Consider the following 26,865-nt stretch of genomic DNA (forward strand, 5'->3'; position numbering starts at 1 on the left):
CAGAAAATAAACACCATTTTAGCTAATGAGGTGTTTAGCGGTCCATGGGCTTTCCTCCCTGCATAATGATGGGGGGAATGAGGAAATGTATTTACACAGAGGGAAGATAAAAGGATTTGTAAGGGTATGTAAGTACAGAAGAGGAGCGAAAAAGGCGATCAATAATTAATTTACTTTCAGCCAGTCAAGGGCAATTAAAATGCCCCCCCTCCACCCACCACCCACTAATCTCACTGACCATTGTCCCAAACAGGGATTACAGCATTTAAGGATCGATACTAAGACACACACACAAAAAAAACACAAATACTGTAGAGCTGGATTACAATTGTTTTGATACCATTACAAATGTATAACACACACTGTTGTTGGATTTCTGTTTACCTTGAGTATGTAACTGGAAACAACACCTAGGTACATAGAATGTGCTCACTAACTGTTTATAGCCTATATGCTGTATATTGTACATCACCACACACACACAGGGGCTATGTTACCTTTCTAAAACATTTGAAATATTTAGTGCACAGTAGTAGGCTAGAATAAAAGGCAAAACACAATGCAATTCTTTAAACTGATTTTTTTCCCATTAAACATCATGTTCAGCTTTCATGGCATCGTGTAGGCTAGGGCCATACATTTACACCAATGGGAACATAAGCTATCCTAGTGATCTCTAGACTTCTCCCATATGTTCCAACTTCCAACACATAATCTAAATACATTGACCTACTATGTGCTGGACATGAAACACCACCACTATCTAGACTAGATATCTGACCGCGTCTGTTGAAGATCAGGGGGATGTACAGAAAGCATTTTCACCGCCTCATCCCAGGCATGACCTGATATAAATGTAACGTGGGGGATATACACGTAAAATATCTATTCCTATTGCCATACTATACCATATTTTGTACATGTGAGGTCTTCGGGACTAATCTAAATACATAGGTTCTTTACATCAGGGAGTGGAGCACTGGAATGATCAGGTCAGAAATATATGTTTTATTTACAATCTTAATTACTCAAGCAACTCAGTGAAAGCTTCTCATAGACACCATCTTCGGGCTGTATCCCCGCCTGGTACGGCAAAGGCACCGCCCGTAACCGCAGGGCTATCCAGAGGGTGATACGGTCTGCCCAATGTGATGCGGTCTGCCCAAACTACCTGTCCTCCAGGACTCTTACAGCACCTAATGTTACAGGAAGGATAAACAGATCATCAAGGACAACAACCACCCAAGCCACTGCCTGTTCACCCCGCTATCATCCAGAAGGCGAGGTCAGTACAGGTGCATCAAAGCTGGGACAGAGAGACTGAAAAACAGCTTCTATCACAAGGCCATCAGACTGTTAAATAGCCATCACTAGCACATTAGAGGCTGCTACCTATATGCATAGACTTGAAATTACTTGCCACCTTAACAAATAAAACACAAGTCACTTTAATAATATTTTCATTACTCATCTCATGTGTATATACTGTGTTCTATTATATTCTGCTGTGTCTTAGTCTATACCGCTCTGACATTGATCGTCCATTTATATATTCTTAATTCCATTCCTTTACTCTGATTTTTGTCTACTGTGTATATGTTGTGAAATTGTTAGATATTTGTTAGATTTAGTTGGAGCTGTTACGTACGTCGTTAGAAGGAGACCAAGGCGCTGCGTGGTAAGCGTACATCTTTCTGTATTAAGACGAACACCAACAAAACAACAAATGAATACACAAACGTAACGTACTGCAGGCTACCTAATAACTGTGCAAAAACAAGATCCCACAAACTAGGGTGGAAAACAGGCTGCCTAAGTATGATTCCCAATCAGAGACAACGATTGACAGCTGCCTCTGATCGAAAACAATAACCGGCCAACAAAGAAATAGAAAACTAGAATGCCCACCCAAATCACACCCTGACCTAACCAAATAGAGAAATAAAAAGGCTCTCTAAAGTCAGGGTGTGACAGGTGCTAGAAACACAAGCATTTCACTACACCCGCCATAACATTTGCTGAACACGTGACCAATAAAATGTGATTTGATTTGATTTGACATAGGCATTCAATCGTCAATCAATTTATTATGTTTCTGGCCAACACACAAATTACATACCTAGGGAGGCGTGCCATGGGAGAAGGGGAACTTGTACCAGAGGTCACGGTCGCCACACCCGTCCTCCCAAGGCACGCCATCCTGCACATAGTAAGGGGATCCGCTGAATGACACAAACAAGATGGCTTAATTAACAATCATGCCCATAATTAACCATCACGCCCTTAATTAACAATCACATATGCCTGGCACTAGCAGACTAACAAGGGTGCGGTCACATTAGGGCAACGGTTCTACCCAGTTACATAAATATGAAGCACCTTCAAACATCACCAGTGTAAAAGTGGGTCAGAAAATTCTGACTGTGGGATGGGACTCAAAGATGGATGATAGGGGAGGCTTTGGGGAATATATCTCACGCCCGGGGATAGTTGGCTTTCAGCCTTCCACACCATGGTACCAGGCAGTTACTGTCTGCAGACACTGATGGAGGCTCAATTAACTAAGTAACTGCATGCCCCTGACATCTGATCTGGGCTAGTTAATGCACACATCTGTACAGTTATAGATGGAGAGGAAGAGAGGGAGGTGGGAGGGAGAGAGAAACAGAGAAAGAGAAACTGACAGAGAGAGAAAAGAGAGAGAACAGAGGACAGAAGAGAGAGAACAGAGGAGAGAAGAACGGGAAACCAACCAAGAGAGAGAGAAACAGGCAGAGAATAGATAGAGAAGCAGAGAGTGAGAAAAACAGACAGAGAGAAAGAGAGAAAAACATAGAAAGAATAGATAGAGAGAAACAGGGAGAGAGAGAGAGAGACGCTGAGAAGAGAGTGGGAGAAACAGAGAGAGAAGCAGAGAGAGAGAGAAACAGAGAAACAGAGAGAGAGAAAAAACTGAGAGAAACAGAGCAAAAAACACAGAGCTATGAACTCTCTGTCTAGGGATTTGGGGCAATATAAACTCTCCACCACTCCTTGAACGGAAATGCATTAGTTATTTGTTTCTTTGGAGGTCAAACACTTTTTAAACTTTAAGAGCTTGTCTCTGTGTGTATATAGGCCTGTGTGTGCGTGTGTGCATGCGTGCGTGCGCAATTAGCATAAACCCAAGCCTATAATTTTAGAAACTGCCTTATTTTCTGCCAAGCCCATCCATTACATGTAAATGTAGGTCCCAGAACCAGACGTCTCAGTTACAAGATTAACAAGTAGATGTGCGTTTGTCATCCCACAATGAGAGTGAAACAGGCTGAGATCATTACAGCTGTGAGAAGCTATGAGAAACGGTGAGAAACTGCCAGCTATGTCTTGGACAACAGTAAGTCTAGTGACCCTCTGGGCCACTTCAATCCAGTCTACCGAGACAAGCCAAAGCATAGTGGGACTGAACATCTCACTCTCGAACAGCAAGGCAGGTCCCCTTACATGGGAGCCAGAAGGGGACTTAGGCACACCTCTTGAGGACAGCTAGACTATAACTACTTGGAGCCTCTTATGTTGAGCATGCCTGGATAGTGTGTTAAGTGCATGGGGTTAGAACTCATCTGTGTTCAATCGACACATAGAATTTTAAAAAAATTGCTTGGAGAGCAGTGCAATGCTTGACTCTCTCTCTGTCCCCCTTGGTACGCGGTACACAAGTTGCCCTAGCAGGAAGTTGATAGTTGCCTAAGGCAATGGGGGGAAATTGAAAAGTGGGACTGAAAAAATAAAATGCACTCCAGCTGCTATTTACAGATATCTCTTTCCCAGGTGCGTCAGTGGAAATGGAGACAGTCTGTGATTGGAATCCTAATTTACTTTTTTCAAAGCAAGTCTTCACAATGGAAAGTCATACAAGCTGGAAGAGTACACAGATGGAGTTAGCCGTTGATATAGCAACAGACGCTAACAGCTCATCAAATCCCATTGTGACGCCAGTGTGGACATATTTTGGCAAGTGGACACTATTTGGCACTACAGGCCCATACTGCCTCCATGTGGATGACGGAAATAACATGGGAAAGTATTATACAGTATTATATATATATATATATATATATATATATATATATATATACAGTGCCTTCTCCCTCATGGGAGAAGGTAAGCTGCCTTGGCAAAGACAGACTACACTGGCCCGCTTACTCTGACTTCTACTCATTTATAGCAGGTTTCAACCATTGATGTTGGCTTGTTTATGCTATGTATTGGCCATTGAGAGGCTTTTAAGCCAGTGGTCGGCCATATTGGCACTACCCAATAGGGGCAGTCCTCCATAAGAATGAATGGAATTGTACAGTATTTCAATCAAATGCTTCAAGGACAAAATTAAATGTATTTAAGTATTTTTGTTGTAGTGGGGGACAGTAACATTAGCAATCTCAAAAAACTAATATCTAAGGAAATTGAATTTAAAAGTATTTATTAAGGTGTCTAATAGAATAAATGTGTGGATGTGGGTACGCAGACCCACAAGCCACTGCCACTGCTTGTGGGTCTGCGTACCCTCATGATGAGTTGCCAGATAGTTCAGTCCATTTAAAGCATAATTTAAAAAATAATAAATCTGTCTTTTTAAGCTAGAGATATCTATTTTTTTGCATGGGGTACATCTCAATCTACCGCGTTTGTCAGACCAGGAGATATCTTGAAAATCGGTCTTCTCACGAAAACGTCTGGTATTACCTCTCTATGGAAAGAACACAACGGTGTCAAATAATTGTTTTATATATTTTGTTTTATACCTAGAGGGGTGCTAAATGAAATACAACTCTTGGGGAACATGTCCATTGGTGCTACGTGTTATTTTTGTCACTGTTTTCAGACTGGGAAGGACACATTTTGCAGAAAGTTGTTCTGTATGCTAGTTTGCAACATTGCAGAGAATTGAAGAAAACCTGGAGGCAAAACCTTGGGGGGAAAAAAGTCATTGTTGTCAGAAGTGCGCTATATACACAAAATCGACATACCGGTCCAATGTTGCACCTACGATACTAATCTGCTGAGCACTAATGGAGCTCCGCTCAATCAAGGCATTTGATAGGTTTGACATGTAATGTAATGCCCTTAGAATCTAGGGGGATACAATATACATTTATTTATTAAAAGACAGGTGCTGCTGATAATACTACCATCGTTATCGAGGCAGAGGACATCAAATCAAATCAAATTTTATTTGTCACAATCACATGGTTAGCAGATGTTAATGCGAGTGTAGCGAAATGCTTGTGCTTCTAGTTCCGACAATGCGGTAATAACCAACAAGTAATCTAACTAACAATGCCAAAACTACTGTCTTATACACAGTGTAAGGGGATAAAGAATATGTACATAATGATATATGAATGAGTGATGGTACAGAGCAGCATAGGCAGGATACAGTAGATGGTATCGAGTACAGTATATACATGAGGTGAGTATGTAAACAAAGTGGCATAGTTAAAGTGGCTAGTGATACATGTATTACATAAGGATGCAGTCGATGATATAGAGTACAGTATATACGTATGCATATGAGATGGATAATGTAGGGTAAGTAACATTATATAAGGTAGCATTGTTTAAAGTGGCTAGTGATATATTTACATCATTTCCCATCAATTCCCATTATTAAAGTGGCTGGAGTTGAATCAGTGTCAATGTCAGTGTGTTGGCAGCAGCCACTCAATGTTAGTGGTGGCTGTTTAACAGTCTGATGGCCTTGAGATAGAAGCTGTTTTTCAGTCTCTCGGTCCAAGCTTTGATGCACCTGTACTGACCTCGCCTTCTGGATGATAGCGGGGTGAACAGGCAGTGGCTCGGGTGGTTGATGTCCTTGATGATCTTTATGGCCTTCCTGTAACATCGGGTGGTGTAGGTGTCCTAGAGGGCAGGTAGTTTGCCCCCGGTGATGCGTTGTGCAGACCTCACTACCCTCTGGAAAGCCTTACGGTTGTGGGCGGAGCAGTTGCCGTACCAGGCGGTGATACAGCCCGCCAGGATGCTCTCGATTGTGCATCTGTAGAAGTTTGTGAGTGCTTTTGGTGACAAACCGAATTTCTTCAGCCTCCTCTTCACGATGCTGTCTGTGTGAGTGGACCAATTCAGTTTGTCTGTGATGTGTATGCCGAGGAACTTAAAACTTGCTACCCTCTCCACTACTGTTCCATCGATGTGGATAGGGGGGTGTTCCCTCTGCTGTTTCCTGAAGTCCACAATCATCTCCTTAGTTTTGTTGACGTTGAGTGTGAGGTTATTTTCCTGACACCACACTCTGAGGGCCCTCACCTCCTCCCTGTAGGCTGTCTCGTCGTTGTTGGTAATCAAGCCTACCACTGTTGTGTCGTCCGCAAACTTGATGATTGAGTTGGAGGCGTGCCTGGCCACGCAGTCGTGGGTGAACAGGGAGTACAGGAGAGGGCTCAGAACGCACCCTTGTGGGGCCCCAGTGTTGAGGATCAGCGGGGTGGAGATGTTGTTGCCTACCCTCACCACCTGGGGGCGGCCCGTCAGGAAGTCCAGTACCCAGTTGCACAGGGCGGGGTCGAGACCCAGGGTCTCGAGCTTGATGACGAGCTTGGAGGGTACTATGGTGTTGAATGCCGAGCTGTAGTCGATGAACAGCATTCTCACATAGGTATTCCTCTTGTCCAGATGGGTTAGGGCAGTGTGCAGTGTGGTTGAGATTGCATCGTCTGTGGACCTATTTGGGCGGTTAGCAAATTGGAGTGGGTCTAGGGTGTCGGGTAGGGTGGAGGTGATATGGTCCTTGACTAGTCTCTCAAAGCACTTCATGATGACGGAAGTGAGTGCTACGGGGCGGTAGTCGTTTAGCTCAGTTACCTTAGCTTTCTTGGGAACAGGAACAATGGTGGCCCTCTTGAAGCATGTGGGAACAGCAGACTGGTATAGGGATTGATTGAATATGTCCGTAAACACACCGGCCAGCTGGTCTGCGCATGCTCTGAGGGCGCGGCTGGGGATGCCGTCTGGGCCTGCAGCCTTGCGAGGGTTAACACGTTTAAATGTCTTACTCACCTCGGCTGCAGTGAAGGAGAGTCCGCATGTTTTCGTTGCAGGCCGTGTCAGTGGCACTGTATTGTCCTCATAGCGGGCAAAAAAGTTATTTAGTCTGCCTGGGAGCAGGACATCCTGGTCCGTGACTGGGCTTCTTGTAGTCTGTGATTGACTGTAGACCCTGCCACATGCCTCTTGTGTCTGAGCCGTTGAATTGAGATTCTACTTTGTCTCTGTACTGACGCTTAGCTTGTTTGATAGCCTTGCGGAGGGAATAGCTGCACTGTTTGTATTCGGTCATGTTACCAGTCACCTTGCCCTGATTAAAAGCAGTGGTTCGCGCTTTCAGTTTCACGCGAATGCTGCCATCAATCCACGGTTTCTGGTTAGGGAATGTTTTAATCGTTGCTATGGGAACGACATCTTCAACGCACGTTCTAATGAACTCGCACACCGAATCAGCGTATTGGTCAATATTGTTATCTGACGCAATACGAAACATGTCCCAGTCCACGTGATGGAAGCAGTCTTGGAGTGTGGAGTCAGCTTGGTCGGACCAGCGTTGGACAGACCTCAGCGTGGGAGCCTCTTGTTTTAGTTTCTGTCTGTAGGCAGGGATCAACAAAATGGAGTTGTGGTCAGCTTTTCCGAAAGGAGGGCGGGGCAGGGCCTTATATGCGTCGCGGAAGTTAGAGTAACAATGATCCAAGGTTTTTCCAGCCCTGGTTGCGCAATCGATATGCTGATAAAATTTAGGGAGTCTTGTTTTCAGATTAGCTTTGTTAAAATCCCCAGCTACAATGAATGCAGCCTCCGGATAAATGGATTCCAGTTTGCAAAGAGTCAAATAAAGTTAGTTCAGAGCCATCGATGTGTCTGCTTGGGGGGGGGGGGATATATACGGCTGTGATTATAATCGAAGAGAATTCTCTTGGTAGATAATGCGGTCTACATTTGATTGTGAGGAATTCTAAATCAGGTGAACAGAAGGATTTGAGTTCCTGTATGTTTCTTTCATCACACCATGTCTCGTTAGCCATAAGGCATACGCCCCCGCCCCTCTTCTTACCAGAAAGATGTTTGTTTCTGTCGGCGCGATGCATGGAGAAACCCGCTGGCTGCACCGCCTCGGATAGCGTCTCTCCAGTGAGCCATGTTTCCGTGAAGCAAAGAACGTTACAGTCTCTGATGTCCCTCTGTGTAGCCAATGGGTTTGATGCTGTCTGGCCAAAAGGAGTATGGTGTGTTATACTCTTTTTTGGCCAGACAGCATCAGATACAGTGGGGCAAAAAAGTATTTAGTCAGCCACCAATTGTGCAAGTTCTCCCACTTAAAAAGATGAGAGAGGCCTGTAATTTGCATCATAGGTACACTTCAACTATGACAGACAAAATTAGAAAAATGTATTTATTTACAAATTATGGTGGAAAATAAGTATTTGGTCACCTACCAACAAGCAAGATTTCTGGCTCTCACAGACCTGTAACTTCTTCTTTAAGAGGCTCTTCTGTCCTCCACTCGTTACCTGTATTATTATCAGTATAAAAGACACCTGTCCACAACCTCAAACAGTCACACTCCAAACTCCACTATGGCCAAGACCAAAGAGCGGTCAAAGGACACCAGAAACAAAATTGTAGACCTGCACCAGGCTAGGAAGACTGAATCTACAATAGGTAAGCAGCTTGGTTTGAAGAAATCAACTGTGGGAGCAATTATTAGGAAATGGAAGACATATAAGACCACTGATAATCTCCCTCGATCTGGGGCTCCACGCAAGATCTCACCCCGTGGGGTCAAAATGATCAGTGAGCAAATCAGTGAGAACGGTGAGCAAAAATCCCAGAACCACACGGGGGGACCTAGTGAATGACCTGCAGAGAGCTGGGACCAAAGTAACAAAGCCTACCATCAGCAAGGGCATTGAAGATGAAACGTGGCTGGGTCTTTCAGCATGACAATGATCCCAAACACACCGCCCGGGCAACGAAGGAGTGGCTTCGTAAGAAGCATTTCAAGGTCCTGGAGTGGCCTAGCCAGTCTCCAGATCTCAACCCCATAGAAAATCTTTGGAGGGAGTTGAAAGTCCGTGTTGCCCAGCAACAGCCCCAAAACATCACTGCTCTAGAGGAGATCTGTATGGAGGAATGGGCCAAAATACCAGCAACAGTGTGTGAAAACCTTGTGAAGACTTACAGAAAACATTTGACCTCTGTCATTGCCAACAAAGGGTATATAACAAAGTATTGAGATAAACTTTTGTTATTGACCAAATACTTATTTTCCACCATAATTTGCAAATAAATTCATTAAAAATCCTACAATGTGATTTTCTGGATTTTTTTTCCTCATTTTGTTTGTCATAGTTGAAGTGTACCTATGATGAAAATTACAGTTCTCTCTCATCTTTTTAAGTGGGAGAACTTGCACAATTGGTGGCTGACTAAATACTTTTTTGCCCCACTGAACATGGGACACATACAGTAAGACAGAGGGGCGCTGTTTCGCGGTGTGTGTGTGTGTGTGTGGGGGGGGGGGCTCAGATCTTGTCATCCTGAAGTCTGCGGCCGGTGTGCTCACATTGAGACCTGTCTAGACCCCTCCCTGTCCTGTGCTTTCCAGATGTGTTGTGGCCGGCCTGTACAAGTTGCATGTCGCATCGTAGTACCCCAGTAGTACCACCCCACTACACAAGATACAACAAACATTTCTGGCATGTCAGAAAAATAATTGGGACCTAAGATGCGGATTGGGACAATGCAAGACCCATAATCGCACATCTTTCACCCGCTCACATTATGCGACCTACGACGTCTTGGTCGGAGTTTACGTCCGACGTTAGGATTTAAGTTGGCTGTACACTACACGATTTTGGCTCCGATTTAGCCGTCCCAGACAGTTTGGGATATTGGAGACAATATCCCCATGTCTTTGCCTACATCACCAACAGTCGTTTTATGTGAGAGGGTCAGAGCATTTGAGCAGTCCCAGATGTCCCAATATTTTCAAATATGTTTGATTTTATCAGCACAAAATCTGCAGTACTCCTGTAGTGTGAGATGTGCAGTGACAAGATTTGAGAACGATGGTCAGCAACAGTCAATGAGAGCTCGCCAGAGAAAAGCCAGTGAGTTGATGACGTTGTTTCGCATCACGCAGAATGTGAAGACCAGGGATGGGCAACTTTAATGGTCTGGGCCACAAAAAACCTCAACTCATAATGAGGGGCCGCAGTGGCTTGCGGGTCTGCATACCCACATCCATACCACACCCCAAACCCCCTGCTCCCCTACTTGGTGAGCAATAGAAATGTGCGATCCCCCCCTTGACAGCAGAGACATCCTTTTTTTCATGCAATTCTACTCATTTTGACATGGGGTGGAGAGAAGATTTAGTAGTTTTATAACTGATTTCATGTAATTCTACTCGGCAGAGAGGGAAATTAGTAGTTTTAAAGCTAATTTCCTGCAATTATACACATTGTTTATATGATATCTGAGTGAAAGTGACTAACAAAATCAATGGGGAACCCCCCAGTCGGTAATTTGACAATGATTAGGCCTACAACAAGTTTTGATAGCTGGCCGCTAGACTAATTTACCAATCTCCTAAAAACGTTTTAGCTAACATGGGCTAATTGAGTGACTGTCAGTGGCTGACAAGATAAAAACTACTGATGCACAACCACTATTTCAAAATTGCACCCTGTGTATTCTACTGCTCTAACTCGCAACAGTAAGTTGAGACCTCGACTGCGTCCGCAGGCCGCCATTTGCCCACGCCTGGTGTACTCTCAAACTATGACTACGCGTTTGTACTTGCCTTTACCCAAAGCGTCGAAACGTTACAGCTATGAAGTTCACAAGCAATGTTATTCAATTCAAAATGTTGGCTAGATATTTCAAGTCTGTATGCCAAGTGTGAATGTCTGACAGAGGAGCATCACTGTTTTCACGAGTCAGCGAGATATGGAGAATCCTCACAATCAATCAAGAATCTTATAGTGTGTGACATCCTGTCTGTGCCAGATTGTTAAGTGCACACATCACTACGTTGGCAAGACAAAAAACTACAGGAAAGACGGTTGTTTAATGCGAGATGCTCAGCGATGTTAGGACTTTGAAAGTCGTGTCGTGTCCACCCGGCATTACATGCAAGCCCAGAAATGTGTGATGGATCTCAAATCACAGTTTAAAAAAGTGTAATGCATGGCCACACAACATTCAGATCTAAGCCTGCGTTTACACAGGTAGCCAAAGTCAGATTTTTTCCACTAATTGGTATTTTGACAGATATTTTTCAGAACTGATCTGATTGGTCAAAAGATAAATGAGTGAAACAAATATCATAATTGGGCAGCATGTGGATAACATTTCAAAGATTCTGAATGTTTCATAGTCTATATTTTATACACTATTGGCTAATCTGCAAACAAAAAGGAAAACTTAAACTAGCTGGATGACTTCGGGTGGTTACAGTTAAACGTACATAAAAGGTTGCCCTCTATAGCTTTATTAAACAAGTTCACACGGATTAACACCATAGTCGCTCTTCTGGTCTGTTCTCAATTGGTCAGATATCAGAAATGATTAAAGACATGTTTTGTGGAAGGAAATGGCTTGTCATTAATTATAGGTGTTCATCAGGGCTACCAAGAAATCTCAGGTATTGCAGTACATCCACACATCAGAAAGGAGCAGCAGATTTTTATTTGGTAAATGAAAACTTAAGCGAAAGAGTAAATTTTGTGTGCACTACATCATCACGCATGGACTTTTATCCACAGCAAGTCTGTTTTGTAGAAACAACCACTGGTGGGAAAATCCACATTTTCCTTTTGCGGATTTTAGAATACTTGCATGAAAATGAGAATGAACAACGCACTCTGAAACTTCAGTATAAATTCAGCCAGACAGTAGTTTTGAAAGTGGTGCTGAGGAGCTAAAAGTGGTCCCTGTTTTTTGTGTAGTATGTCAAATTGTGCACCAAGTCATCCATATCTTATATTACACCCTGCAAAAAAAAATATATATTTGGGTGATTTGTTACGATTCGAATTCAAATGACATGTTAAACATTTTTTTTGTGCTTAAGATCCTGGAGTGCATCATTAAGAGGTTTATCTTGATGTGCTCTTTTGAATGGCTCATGGAAAATAAATCAAATACCTTTATCACCTTTTTTAGGCATACAATTGCACTGTGAATGAGTCTGGTGGGACTTGATACAGATGAAGAAAGCTTCTCTGAAACAGTAGTTTTGAACAAGACTACGGGCATCAACATCCATTTAAACAGAATGATCTCTCAATTTCCAGCTTCAAGACAACATACATGTATTTACAGTCATGTTTTTTTGTACCGTGTTCATAGGAGCAGGACAAGGTGCCAAAGCAAGGCATTCAGTTACACCTTATACACCTCCAATGAATACAAGTACAGTTTAACATACACTTTATTAAAGCATCTTGATGCGCTTAGAAAATGTTTTTAAAAAACAATACAGGTTTACATGAAGAATACAATATTGTGAGAGAAATAAAAAAATAACACTAAATAGATCTGCAATACCAAAAGTTGTGAACATTTTACTGAAAGCAAAACTATAGTATCGGTCAACTTTCACCACTTTAAGGCTAAACCAATTGAAAATAATGAACTGAGATTCAATGGAGGAAACTACAGCACTTCTTTAGATCTGGTAAAACAAACTACATTTGGCAAAAAGATAACCCTGGCTGCGCTTTTTTGGGATGAAAAAGGAGCTTAGGTGGTGGGCTTGGAAAGGGGGCGTGGTCAGTGCTGCTGAATTTAGTAAACATTTTAGGCCCCCAATATGGATGTTTTTTGGTTTACATTTTTGCAGTTTTAAAGTTAATTTCTTCCAATTCTAAACATTTTGCTATGGACCCGAGAGAACATTTAGCAGTTAAAGAACAAACTACAATTCTATGCATTTTGCCATGGCTAATACGGTCTTATTCTGCTCAAACTTAAATACTGATAAATTGTTTTGGGAATTTTAAATTCCCCTGACTGTTCAGTGTTTATTTTGATAATTGTTAGTTCTCAAAGATTATATTATATTGCGACTTATGTTTATATTCCGACAATGTAGATCTCTCTCTACATTTTACACATACACTACCAGTCTAAAGTTTGGACACACCTACTCATTCCAGGGGTTCTGTATTTCTACTATTTTCTACATTGTAGAATAATAGTGAAGACATCAAAACTATGAAATAACATATGGAATCATGTAATAACCCAAAAAATATCATTTACATTTGAGATTCTTCAAAGTAGCCACCCTTTGCCTTGATGACAGCTTTGCACACTCATGGCATTCTCTCAACCAGCTTCATGATGTAGTTACCTGGAATGCATTTCAATTAACTGGTGTGCTTTGTTAAAGTTCATTTGTAGAATTTATTTCCTCCTTAATGCATTTGAGCCAATCAGTTGTGTTGTGTCAAGGGTGGTATACAGACGATAGGGCTATTTGGTAAAAGACCAAGTCCATATTATGGCAAGAAAAGCTCAAATAAGCAAAGAGAAATGACAGTCCATCATTACTTTAAGACGGTCAGTCAATCCGGAAAATATCAAGAACTTTGAAAGTGTCTTTAAGTGCAGTCGCAAAAACCATCAAGCACTATGATTAAACTGGCTCTCATGAGGACCGCCACAGGAAAGGAAGACCCAGAGTTACCTCTGCTGCAGAGGATAAGTTCCTTAGCTAACAGCCTCAGAAATTGCTGCCCAAATAAATGCTTCACAGAGTTCAAGTAACAGACACATCTCAACATCAACTGTTCAGAGGAGACTGTGTGAATCAGGCCTTCGCCAAACAGAAGAACAGACTTGCTTGGGCCAAGAAACACAAGCAATGGACATTAGACCGGTGGAAATCTGTCCTTTTGTCTGATGAGTCCAAATTTGAGATTTTTTTATCCAACCGCTGTGTCTTTGTGAGACAAAGTGTAGGTGAACAGATTTTCTTTGCCTGTGTGGTTCCCACCGTGAAGCATGGACGAGGTGGTGTGACAGTGCTTTGCTGGTGACAGTCAGTGATTTATTAAGAATTCAAGGCACACTTAACCAGCAGGGCTACGACAACATTCTGCAGCAATACGCCATCCTATCTGGTTTGCGCTTAGTGGGACTATCATTTGTTTTTCAACAAGACAATGACCCAACACACCTCCAGGCTGTGTAAGGGCTATTTGACCAAGGAGAGTGATGGAGTGCTGAATCAGATGATCTGGCTTCCACAATCACCTGACCTCAACCCAATTGAGATGGTTTGGAATGAGTTGGGAATTTTTATCATTCTCCTGACAGTTCAGCAATTATTTTGATGACTGATAGATTATATTAAATAAATAAAAAACACATTTTATATTTTCTACATCCTTATTTGTTTTTTGCTGTTTAAGTTTACACTGAAAGCAATTTTACATTCAGAAAATGCATTATAGTGCTCAGCATTTGTGGGAACTCCTTCAAGACTGCATTCCAGATGAAAAAAAGCATGAAGCTGGTTGAGAGAATGCCAAGAGTATGCAAAGCTGTCATCAAGGCTACTTTGAAGAATCTTAAATATAAAATATATTTTGATTTGTTTAACACTTTTTTGGTTACTACATGATTCCGTATGTGTTATTTTATAGTTGATATCTACACTATTATTTTACAATGTAGAAAATAGTAAAAATATAGAAAAACCCTTGAATGAGTAGGTGTCCAAACTTTTGACAGGTACTAATATATATATATTTTTTATATATTTTTTTTTACAGTTTGGAATTAGGAGTCCCGAAAACACAGACAAATCCCTGGCAGCTACGAGTGTGATGCTGTTAAACATAAAATATATCAACAAAAAGCCTCCTAGTATATCCTCAGTAATAAAACGGAAATGGCGCATTAAAAAAAGGAACATGGATAACTTTTTGGGGGGTATTTCAATTCTCATGGTTATTCCCACCCTTCATCGAAGGTATAGGTTTGTTTCAAGGCAAATATGAGGGGAAAATTTTGAGGGCAAAGGGCAAATTTTGTCGTGAAATCATATTGCAATTCATTGAATAAAGGCAATCGTCTGTGTTGAAGCTTTGGTTTCAATTGGGTAGCAGATTAAACTTCGCAACAGCATTTCAACAAACGCCATGGAAACGGAAAGGAAAAACAACCAAAAAAAACAACTCCTTAGACAACAAACTTGTTCTTGGTGGTGGAACCACTCTTGGTGGCAGTGTCAGCGTGTGATTGATATCCGATGATCACCTTGTGTGGCACGCCTAACCTCTCCTTCCACCCTTGTCTAGAGGAGGGAAAATACAGTCTAGTAAAAATATCTGGATATGGATAAAAACAAGAGATGGTCAACATCTTTCAGGGCTAACTAAATGGTATAGCGACGCCGGCTCACCCTATGTGTGTAATAGCATCCTTGTTTTCGTAGTCTGTTGTCCAAATCGCAAGTTTGTCTCCTTTCGTTCGGATGTTAACTACTGCCCCGCATACATCATCACTGTGGTCATCGAAGGCTTCGCCCACTAGGCACAGGAGCTGAAATGCACATGGACAGCCAGATGTTTTAATACTTTAATGACAGCTAGACATAATCAACTTTGAGACATATATTGCATGTCCAAGTAATGCACTTGTAGATGTGTACTTCTGGGAAAAAGGCTGTGTGAATATATATTGTGTGTGTGTGTGTGTGTGTGTGTATGTCTGTGTGAGTGAGAGACAGGCCACTAGATAGCAGAGTTATGTCCCACACACTTAACATGAGATAGATACACCAACTTGTACAGAGTAGGGTTACATACAAATAGTTAATACATCTTTGTGTAGTTATGCCCTTTGTGCGTGTAATCAGACCTGTAGGGATGGGGTACTAACCGTTTCCAGCCAGAAGCGGTCGAGGTCGGCCCTGCGCTGCTGTTTGGAAAGTGTGATGAGCCACCTGCCACCACGCTTGTTCCTCTCGTCCTCCCACATGGGCTCGATACCATCCTGCAGCACAAAAACAGACCAGGCTCAGGGGTTAAAGGGCAAAGTTCAATTCATTACTTTTTTTTTGCCTTTAAAGGTCAGGGGTTGCTTGTCTGCAAAGATGAGCCCCGACATTTGCTTGTTTTGTTTGCAGAACTTGATACTACATGATAGATGAGCTTTGGATTAAACTTGTTTTCAGATAAAGGGATTAAGCCAAGAACAACTCGGTTCGTTTGGTTGTTACTTAAGAGGAATAGATGAAACCTAAAACTGGAAATCTAGTTCGACATAAGGAATGGAAATTAAAGCTGACTGACGTGAAAAGCAGCCAACCAATACTAGTATAAGATCATGACATTGAATTATGACTGATAGAGGCTGTTTAACAGTCAGAGGAGTGGTCTATTTAGGGCAGACTGACCTCCTTGGGTGGGGTCATAACCCTTGCAGTGAAAGCTAAAGCCACAGGCTGAAACGAGACCTTGGGAGATGTGACAACTCCCTGTCACAGTGTAGCCCTCTGCCTAAAAGGCACTGTGCAAGTCAATAACTCAACTGAATTTGTGAATTAACATAATTGTTTTATGGACAATTTCATCGGTTGCTGCTACTGGCCACAACCTCAACAAAAATGTGCTGTTATGGATGTAGAAATGGGTATGGATGAAAAAGGAGCATGTGTGAGATTACAGATAGGGAAAAATCATCCTTACCTTGAAAAGTGAGTAGTCACAGCCGGAGATCAAGTTACTTGATAGTTGGATGTGATTATACAGACTGGGAAAACAGGAGGACAGGCACAGTAGTGACGCAGTAAGACACTCAGAGTCTGAATATATGTAAGATGTTGCAGGTGACTTTCTACAATAAAATACTTACGCCCAGAAGTCTTCCACTGTGTCAAACTTGGAGATGAGACGGAGGTTTGCTTGCCAGGTTTTCGTTTTGTCATTCTTAAAGAACCACAGAGCCCATCTGCATAGCAAACAAAATTCGACGATTTTGTGTCAACACTATAGATGGATTGGCTGACGTCACAAAAATAATGTGTGAGCATCAATGTGGCCGGAGGCCATGATTGGTTATGATTCTGAACGGTCAGATATCTAACAACAGGTGTTTAGACTGATTTCCTGGCAATGCTAATATGGCAAGAATTCACTAGCTAGCTAACCAACAACAATGTATTTGAAAGATAAGAGCTTATTGTGCAAATGTATTTATATTTTCAATGAACATTTGCAGACTAAATATAGTTTACATGTCAACATTCTAAGCCAACCCTCAGTTTTGCCCCACAGTTGCAAATGCGTCAGTTTTGTTGCTTAACAACCAACCTGTCTATAGCCTATAAGCGTATATTGACAATGCATCAGGCAAAACACACTCCACGTCAACCTTGACAGTTTTCAGTTTACTATGTACGTTTCTTACACATTGTGTAGCGATTGAGGGGGAAGATGTTGGTCCTGTGTGGCTGGTAGAGCATGGAGCTTGCAATGCCAAAGGTTGTGGGTTTGATTCCCGCTGGGGCCACCCATATGTAAAATGCATTCACTCATGTCTGTTAAATGGCATATAATAAGATGAGCAGTACTTGAACCTGCAACCTTGTGGTAACGGGGCAAGTGATCTGTGGATAATGGTGCAGATAAGCGCCACAGTACACTTTTAGGGATATACAGTGCTTCCTGTAATATTTTAACCCATGCCTGACAAGACTGGTATAAACTATAGTCAGGCATTAACACTAGTGGATACTGATATCCCAATGGATATAGTTAGTTGTGTATTTTCATGTGGAACTAGCTAGGTTAAGCAGCTATAGTACTTACCTATTTTGTAGTGGATGTTTGATGTAATCTTCAGGATTTACAATTTCTTGACCAGTTTCACTTTTTTTCGCCTCGGAATTAGGGGGATTCAAACTTGATTCCTGGAGAGATGGGGAAGAGATCTCAAAAAGCGACCTAGCATTTGAGATAAACCTTTTAAATTGTTACTCCCAACTGGTGCAACTTATCCCTGGAACGCACCAAGAAGGTCAACTCGCTAGCCACCTTTCTTGAAGGGGCGGTGGCGATCATGCCTGTTAGTAGTACTGTTAACGGTTGACACTGCTGGGCATGGATCTTTTTAACCTTCAATACTTATGAAGGTATAGTGACTAACATTGAGACGTCTTGTAACTTGCTATATCCCCAACTCCAGCATGCACAATCGATTAGCTAGCGACAGCTCGTGGTTCACTTAGGAGCCCTCGAAGAGTCGAACATTCCAACAATCATTCTCACATTTGCGGTGGTCGTGCACTCGCAGCAACACCCACCATACATTTGCATCACTAGCTAATATATCACGTTATATATTTGAGTATAACTGTAACCGAAAACTGCCCATTATCTTACAAAATGTAGAGTTAATGCAATCCCTCACCGACTCAGCTGTCGCCATCTTCTGATTATCGGATTCACAATTCTGTAATGTGAAACATAAAAGCGGATTGGATTGCGTTTTCCAACATGACAACCAAGTATGGTAAACCTAACTGCGCATGCTCAGATGTGAGCTCTTCCAACTTCAAATTTGCTTGGAGCACTTGGAAAGTACAGTAATTAAGTCTATGACCACTATTTATTTTGTTTATCGTTTTATTTTTACACTAGTTTAAGGCATTTACCCACCTATTTTATTACCACTTCATCAGTACACAATGCAGACATTTTATTTAGTCTCCATTAATCAGTGCATGCATTTTCATATGCTTTGATACCAGGGTGACTCAGTGACAATCTTACTGCATCAGTCAATATCAAAACATGCCAATACTCTGCTCAAAATAGTGCCTAAGTTGTTTTGCTCCATCATATTTACCTGTTAAGTCTCTTTCAATGATGCATCCATGATCATTCAAATCAATGTCGCATAAGTAAACCATTTGGTTGTGGAGCTCTGGATGATTGCCAGACTTCAATAGGATTAAATGGTTGAGCTTTAGTCTGGAAAGTCCTTTGTCCAATTTCTGAGTCATCCAGAAAAATATATTTTTTCAAAGTTATAGCCGGTACCTATGGCACATTTCATTTCAAAAACTGTAAAGAAAACACAAGAGAGGACTATTGCTTTTTTTGAAATGTTTTATTGATCCTAATTGACATGGACAGAGCTACATATGTATGCAACTGGACTGGAGAGCTAATTCTGAAAGTTGAATGACATTAAGTGCACAGGGTTAAGTGCTACAGTGTATGAAAGGTGATTGTTTTATAAAGGCCTGAAGGTGAATGTGATGCTCAACATGGCAGGGAGGCACTTCAGAACTTCAAGACGGTACGGATACTGTAAAGGACACATTAAAATACGGTGATTAGCATACAGATTTAAAAGCCTTTAATATACTTTGTGTTGGAAGTATATATTTTTATAAACTAACATCACACTGATGTAATATGATGCAACACCTGATCTATTTACCTCTTTCCAGCATGCATGAGGTCAAAGCCCTCATTGATCTGGTCAAAGGGCAAGGTGTGGGTTACAAACTCATCCACCTTCAGCTTCTTGTTCATGTAGTCAGTCACTAGTTTGGGGACGCTATCCACACTCTTCCAGCCTGGGACAAAGGAACAGGAAAACATAATGGAGGAATCTATGCATTACCTTACTGCATTATCATACTTCCATAAAAAAAAGTCTCATAACTACATATTTATCCAAAACATAGGTGACTTTACAGAGTAAAATACATTTACGTCAAAAAAGGCAAGGTTCCTTATGAAAATCATCCATGACATTAACCTCCAAATGCTGTGCCCCTCCACACACGGCCGGTAACCAGCTGGAACGGACGTGTGGAGATCTCCTGCCCTGCGCCGGCCACCCCGATGATGATGCTCTCGCCCCAGCCTTTGTGGCACGCCTCCAGAGCTGCCCTCTGAAACAACCAATTGACCATCATCAGAAGATTGGATTCCCTAAATACTCATCTGCTTAGCAAAGTGACATGTATTTTGGGGTTGTGGTCCAAGCCTGAAGTATCCCCTACAGTGACCTCTGGTGGTGAAGAGTATAACACCTTCCATAGTGTTGGAGAGTGTCTTTATTTTGTTAGACAACCATAAGAACTGAGGACAATGTACATAACAATAGACAGACACAATACAACAATGCCATGGTGTAGCCTAATACAAAAAGAAATGAGGACAAATTATTGTTAGCTTACATTCCATGGCATATGGAACATTTTGCCCTATAATTACACAGTATATTTGCTTTAATTAACATTGTTCAATAGAACTCTAGTCAACTTAGTCAAATAAATATGCCTAAAGAGTTAACCAACACTCCCACTTTCTTTGATGCTGTTGAATTTTCTGATTTCTAATAGTAAATTGTACATTCATGGATGAATCGGTGTCTTAACAAATTGTTTAAAAAAGGTTGGTTGTTTTGGATATTCATATTTTACCTAGCAGAAAATATGGTGTTGTTAATTGAATACCTATGGACATTGAGGTCACCAAAGATGATAAGCTGAGGGTTAATATGTTGCTTGATGGAGTGATGGGAAAGCCAGCCTTGAACCTGTAGCAGGGACGGCACACAGTTATGTTGTGATTTTCCATCTTCATCTTAACCTTCCATGTGGGGGGTATAGCAGACACCAACTCAGCATACATGACTTGTTTAAATATCCCCATAGGTTCGACACAATGTTCCAAAATCAAGCAACGTTCCATCCTTGTCCACAATGTCATTTAGAAAATAAATGTGTTTTTCAATAAAAGGTTGCCAACAAAGTGGTTGTCCATCAATTTCAATATTTGTGTTGTACCAAATAAGTTGCTGAAGAATTTCCTCAGGGTTTTCACGTAGATAGAATTGTAACTGTAACCATGCTTTTATTGCCTCCTGGAGGAATGGAGATGCACTGCTAAAAATACTGTTGTTTTGGTAGAGAAATCTTTAAGAAAAGGTAGGAGGTTGTGTGTGAAAATCAGAATGTCGCATTTAGTTAATTTAGCTGAAATCCAGTTTGGATTGGAATATAGTTTCTGTATCCAGGACACCCTCAAGGTCACATCCAGGGCTTTTAAATTAGTCAGTTTTAGCCCACCCTTTTGAAATCAGTAATATATTTTATAAAAATATTCTCAGTTTTATTGTTCCATACAAATATAAAATATTTTCTGTTCATATCGTTTGAAAAAAGTATTCTCTGGTGAAGGAAGAGACATAAGATAATTGAATTGAGAGATAGCAAAATAATTTATTAATGTGACATTATTCACTTTATTAAATGGACAGTCTTACCATAATAGCCACGTTGCCGATGCATTCAAAGGAGTAGTCCACCCCCCCGTCGGTCATCTCCACCAGCACCTCCTGGATGGGCTTGCTGTGGTCCTTGGGGTTCACCAACTCGGTGGCCCCAAACTCTTTGCCCTTGTCAAACTTGTCTGGGTTTATGTCCACGCCGATTATCCTGGTCGCCCCGGCAACCTTGCAGCCCATGATGACGGCAAGGCCGATGGCGCCCAGGCCGAAAATGGCACAAGTGGAGCCAGGCTCAACCTGGAGGTAGGTTGGGAACGCAAGAGTTACAGAATGGCTTTTGTCAGTAAAACAATGTCATACAATTTTAGTGTCTGATGTGTGTTATTATGATCATTGCCTATTCATTTGCTTTCCTAAATTTGAAACCAGTGGACATATTAACTAAGTATTTGCATGAGTGGAAAGTTAATTTACAGAGGATAGAAAACAAAGTGATACAACCAAATGACACAAAGCTGTAACTCATGGCTTGTGCTTTCCACTTCTAGACTAGGTACTTTGTTTTGCAGCCTGGCGTCTCCCACCAACCTTGGCAGTGTTGAGGGCAGCTCCGTAGCCCGTGGAGATGCCGCAGCCCAGCAAGCACACCTTGTCCAGGGGAGCCTTCTCATCCACCTTGGCCACCGATATGTCGGCCACCACTGTGTACTCAGAGAAGGTGCTGGTCCCCATGAAGTGGAACAGCTGCTTGCCCTTGCAGGTGAACCGCGAGGTGTTGTCAGGCATCAGACCCCGGCCTTGGGTCATTCTGGAGAGGGGGCGAATGATTATCAGTAACAGCCAGTTGCAATAGTATAATGCACACGGTGCAATTTCGAAATTGGGTAGTACATCATCTGTTGATCTTGTCATGTTAGTCATTGCATAGCTTAGAGGGCTAATTATAACTTGTCCGAAATGTCCAGATCAACTGGCCCATGTCAGCTAACCTTGTTTTATTTAGTTTTTTTAGCCCACAGATATTGTAGCAATTGTCACCCAAATATCACATGAATACACATTAGACGTGGAAAAAAAAGAACTTTGCGCCCCCATGACAAAACACGTAGAATTGCAGGAAACAAGCTTTAAACCTGCAAAATTCTCTCCACCAATAGGGGGGTAAACTGTTTCTGTCATGGGCTTGTGCCCATAGAAATAGACGTGGTGTGTGCGCACGCGCGCAGGATGTTCCCCAATGCTGAATGGGGGCCCCCCCGAGTGAAACATTTTTGTCAACTATTTCAGGGGCTATTTCAGACCTCTGCCTGACAGAATTTGGTTTAAGTTGCAATGTTGGTGTTCGCAACACTGGTTACTTCTTCGCCCGCACAGCAGCTATTTCAATCCCAAGACTGGAGTAGCATACGGTCCTATTATATCTGAGATTATTCTAACTGTCATTACAGATATGCTCAGTCCTTCACTGCCTACCTGGCTGACTTTGAAAATAGAATGAGCTTGTCCTCAACCTTCCAAGCTATAATGGACTCATCCTGCACTATTGACAGGCCAGATTCCCTTCTAGTTACCTGATCTTCCCGCAGAGGTTGGTCTTGGGGTTTTTGCAGAATTTGCACTCACCACACTGCGGCACATACAATGGGATGACGGTGTCACCTAGGAGATAAAAATGACTTTTAGTGATTTCATTCAAACATAATTTAATTCCAGCCCAGTACCTAAACATCTGATTCGACTGATCATCCGATTCAACTGATCAAGTCCTGGTATTAGTTGATTCTGGCATGTTAGTTCTGGCCTAAAATAAAATATCATGTATTGTCACATACACCAGATACAGAGCCTTCAGAAAGTATTCGCAGCCCTTGACTTTTTCCACATTTTGTTGTGTTACAGCCTGAATTTAAAAGGAAATACATGTAGATTTTGTGTCACTGGCTTAGACACACACACACACACACACACACAATACCCCATCATGTCAAAATGGAAATATGTTTTTCGACATGTTTACAAGCTAGCAAAAATGAAAAGATGAAATGTATTGAGTAAATAAGTATTCAACCCTTAGTTATGGCAAGCCTAAATAAGTTCAGGAATAAAAATGTGCTTAACAAGTCACATAATAAGGTGCAAGGACTCATAATAATATTGTTTAACTTGATTTTTGAATGACTACCTCATCTCTGTACCCAACACATACAGATAATTGTAAAATCCCTCAGCCGAGCAGTGAATTTCAAACACAGATTCAGCCACAAAGACCAGGTAGGTTTTCCAATGCCTCGCAAAGAAGGGCACTTTTTGGTAGATGGGTAAACATTTTAAAAGGAAACATTGAATATCCCTTTGAGCATGGTTAAGTTATTAATTACACTTCAGATGGTGTATCTATACACCCAGTCACTACAAAGATACAGGCGTCCTCTAACTCAGTTGCCGGAGAGGAAAGAAACCGCTCAGGGATTTCACCAGAAAGCCAACGGTGACTTTAAAACAGTTACAGAGTTTAATGGCTATGATAGTTTTCTCCTAAGGATGGATCAACAACATTGCAGTTACTCCACACTACTAATCTAAATAGAGTGAAAAGGAAGCCTATACATAATAAATATATTCCAAAACATGCATCCTGTTTGCAAAAAGGCACTAAAGTAACACTACAAAAATGTGGCAAAGAAATATTTGTTCTGAATACAAAGCGTTATACTTGGGGCAAGTCCAAGAAAACACATCACAGAGTACCACTCTTCATATTTTCAAGCATGGTGGTGGCTGCATCATGTTATGGGTATGCTCGTTATCGGCGAAGTACTAGGGAGTTGTTTTAGCATAAAGCCAGGTTTTCCTCTAAGATGTTGCCTGTGCTTAGCTCTATTCCGTTTATCTTTATGCTAAAACAACTCTTTCCAACAGACACTAGGAGACAAATTCATCTTTCAGCAGGACAAGATCTTAAAACACACGGACAAATATAAAATGGAGTTTGTTACCAAGACTACATTGATTGTTCCTGAGTGGACAAGTTACAGTTTTGACTTAAATCAGCTTGAAAATCTATAGCAAGACTTGAAAATGGCTGTCTAGCAATGATCAACAACCAACTTGACAGAGCTTAAAATACTTTTTTGAAAAATAATGTACAATCCAGGTGTGCAAAGCTTTTAGAGATTTACCCAGAAAGACCCACTGTTAAATCCATTTTTAATTCAGGCTGTAACACAACAAAATGTGGAATGAGTCAAGGGGTATGAATACACTATAGGTGCAGTGAAATGTGTTGTTGACAGGGTCAGCCATAGTAGTATGGCGCCCCGGTGCAAATTAGGGTTAAGTGTCTTTCTCAAGTACACAGACAGATTTTTCACCTTGTCGGCTCGGGAATTTGAACCAGCGACCTTTCGGTTACTGGTCCAATGCTCTAACCGCTGTTTTAGGGATAATACATTTGTTGATATTCACAGTCCCTCACCTGGTTTGAACTTGGTGACTCCCTCTCCTACGCTTTCGACTGTCCCGGCACCCTCATGACCCAGGATGACAGGGAAAAGTCCCTCAGGGTCGCTGCCACTCAAGGTGAAGGCATCTGTGTGACAAACCCCTGTCGCAAAGACCTGAAAGACAACATTGCCATTAGTTAATTCATCCATCACACCCAGTAGGCTATGAAGGACGTGTGCCAACTAGCCTAAAACATCCCTAATTGTTGAACCACATCTCAACCCACCAGGACTATTCCCTACAGTACAATACCAACAACTGCACCTGCTATGTTGATCATAGAAACTATCACATGGTTGTCTAAATGGTGCAAGACAGGCGGCTAGCTATTAGAGGAATGTGGTAAAATGCTTATAGAGTATACCATAAATGACGCTCTCTAGTCTAAACACTGGGCCAGATAGGCCCTGTTGAACATATTCCAAAGATGACTTCCTCACAGCTGGCCCACTGAATCTATTTGGGCCGGGAGACAGGGAAACACAAGCAGCTCCCCACGGTATTCCAGCTGCTGAACAGTTCATCCCTGTCTAAGAGCAGCCTGCATCAAACAGTATGTTATGTTTTACAGAGCGAGTGCTCACTGACATGGTTCTAGGAATATATATTGTATCACACACACAAACCAAAGATACAGCCGTCTACTACAGGATGAGGTTGTTGGTTATGTTGTTGCTGGACATGTAATGCAAGTACAATACGAGTGCATTAGTCTTAGACATCTTTGGCAAAGGGAAGGGTTACCTTGATGCGCACTTCGTTGGCCTTTGGTGGGGCCACCTCCACCTCCTCAATGGACAGAGGTTTCCCAGCCTCCCAAGCTACTGCTGCCTTGCACTTGATCACCTGGAAGAGAGAAGCTCAATGTGTCAACAGTCAACTTCATACACAGAAAATATGAATTTGGAAGATTGATTGGGGTCTGTGGTGAGTGCAGTTGAAGAGAGGAGGGTGGTCAGTGATAGAAGATGGAATGTGCAGTGACTGGGCCTCTTAGCAGTTGGATGGACTTTAATCTGTAGTCTAGAGCCAGGCCTACTAAAGCCAGTATACAATCTCTAGTTTAATCTGGAGGGGACTGGTTCAAACATGAGACAACTTGAAACAGCAATGAACCGTTTGTGATTCTAGCTGATGTTACCGTCCCGAGGCAAAAAGAAGTGGTCTCTACTACACTCTATTTTAGTTATGGTCACAAAAATACCCATAATAAATTGTAGTATACTGAACAAAAATATAAATGCAACAAGGAACAATTTCATTGGTTTTACTGAGTTACAGTTCATATAAGGAAATCAGTCAATTGAAATAAAATCATTAGGCCATAACCTATTAAAATATACTTTATATTTAAGGTTTTTCAAAGTAGCCACCCTTTGCCTTGATGACAGCTTTTCACACTCTTGGCATTCTCTCAACTAGCTTCATGAGGTAGTCAGTGATGTGCACACCGATGAACTTGAAGCTTGAATCAGGCCTAACACTGTTTTGTCGTCAGAAAACTTGATGACTGAGTTGGAGACGTGAATCGTCATATTGAACGTCTACTGTAAATCCATATTATGGTTCAATTGCGGGCTATCTTCGGGTGCTGAAATCAAGTTTTTCATAACTTAATTGTATGTGACATCGGAGATCCAGTCCGCCCACAACTCCATCGTAAATAGTGGAGTTAAGTCGGCTATTGCCTACCTAGATTAATTCAAAGCCCATGACCCCTCTAATTGCATAACGGTAGTTTAACTTGATTCACATCCGCTTAAAATGAAACAGACTAACTTCACAATGTTTATTTGAATCTCTCGCTGACTATACGTGGAACTTCTACGGCCAGGTCAATGTACATTCAAAATATGTCTTTGCGAGCAAAATACACGCTTTAATGTCGTTTCAACGGCACAAATGTTAACATTGCACATTTTAAAAGCGCAAAATGTAAACGTATACAATGTTGATTTTTCATATACTTTGAGCTTACCTTCCCAGCTGCCTCCATGTTCTTTCTTCGGCACGAGAGAAAGGGTTGGTTGCAGTGGC

The 26,865-nt window shown here is 41.7% G+C and overlaps 2 protein-coding genes and 1 long non-coding RNA gene across 3 annotated transcripts; all 3 read right to left on the reverse strand.

The window, feature by feature from the left end:
* Positions 1 to 318: 318 nt before the first annotated feature.
* LOC118938700 (uncharacterized) lies at positions 319 to 1,729 on the reverse strand. Its single transcript, XR_005035943.2, has 2 exons — positions 1,649 to 1,729; positions 319 to 1,196 (listed from the first exon to the last, which is right to left on the reverse strand). It is a non-coding gene; the product is annotated as an uncharacterized LOC118938700 (long non-coding RNA).
* Positions 1,730 to 11,726: 9,997 nt separating this feature from the next.
* On the reverse strand, positions 11,727 to 18,613 carry eif4ea (eukaryotic translation initiation factor 4ea). Its single transcript, XM_021561385.3, has 7 exons — positions 18,484 to 18,613; positions 17,883 to 17,983; positions 16,927 to 17,022; positions 16,761 to 16,824; positions 15,952 to 16,065; positions 15,473 to 15,612; positions 11,727 to 15,364 (listed from the first exon to the last, which is right to left on the reverse strand). The coding sequence occupies exons 1-7, from the start codon at positions 18,499 to 18,501 to the stop codon at positions 15,250 to 15,252; spliced, it is 648 nt and encodes a 215-aa protein (XP_021417060.2). The 5' UTR covers positions 18,502 to 18,613; the 3' UTR covers positions 11,727 to 15,249.
* A 668-nt stretch (positions 18,614 to 19,281) lies between these two features.
* LOC110488919 (alcohol dehydrogenase class-3) lies at positions 19,282 to 26,865 on the reverse strand. The gene is made up of 9 exons (XM_036943045.2): positions 26,807 to 26,865; positions 25,573 to 25,674; positions 24,800 to 24,941; positions 22,896 to 22,983; positions 21,913 to 22,132; positions 21,361 to 21,621; positions 19,846 to 19,981; positions 19,522 to 19,660; positions 19,282 to 19,386 (listed from the first exon to the last, which is right to left on the reverse strand). Exons 1-9 carry the CDS (start codon positions 26,822 to 26,824, stop codon positions 19,362 to 19,364), a joined length of 1,131 nt encoding a protein of 376 aa, XP_036798940.1. The 5' UTR covers positions 26,825 to 26,865; the 3' UTR covers positions 19,282 to 19,361.

Source organism: Oncorhynchus mykiss, chromosome 14 (assembly GCF_057628025.1).
Source record: "Oncorhynchus mykiss isolate SJ-2025 chromosome 14, ASM5762802v1, whole genome shotgun sequence".
Lineage (NCBI taxonomy): Eukaryota > Metazoa > Chordata > Actinopteri > Salmoniformes > Salmonidae > Oncorhynchus > Oncorhynchus mykiss.

Bases quoted from the DNA above. Each gene is read 5' to 3' on its own strand.
- eif4ea (XM_021561385.3), bottom strand. The intron at 16,825-16,926 runs GTAAGTATTTTA...CTGTTTTCCCAG, and splicing joins ACAGTGGAAGACTTCTGGGC to TCTGTATAATCACATCCAAC. The intron at 16,066-16,760 runs GTAAGGATGATT...TTTGTGCTGCAG, and splicing joins GTGACTACTCACTTTTCAAG to GATGGTATCGAGCCCATGTG.
- LOC110488919 (XM_036943045.2), bottom strand. The intron at 22,984-24,799 runs GTGAGGGACTGT...TTTATCTCCTAG, and splicing joins AGTCACCAAGTTCAAACCAG to GTGACACCGTCATCCCATTG. The intron at 19,661-19,845 runs GTTAATGTCATG...CCTTTGTCCCAG, and splicing joins GAGGGGCACAGCATTTGGAG to GCTGGAAGAGTGTGGATAGC.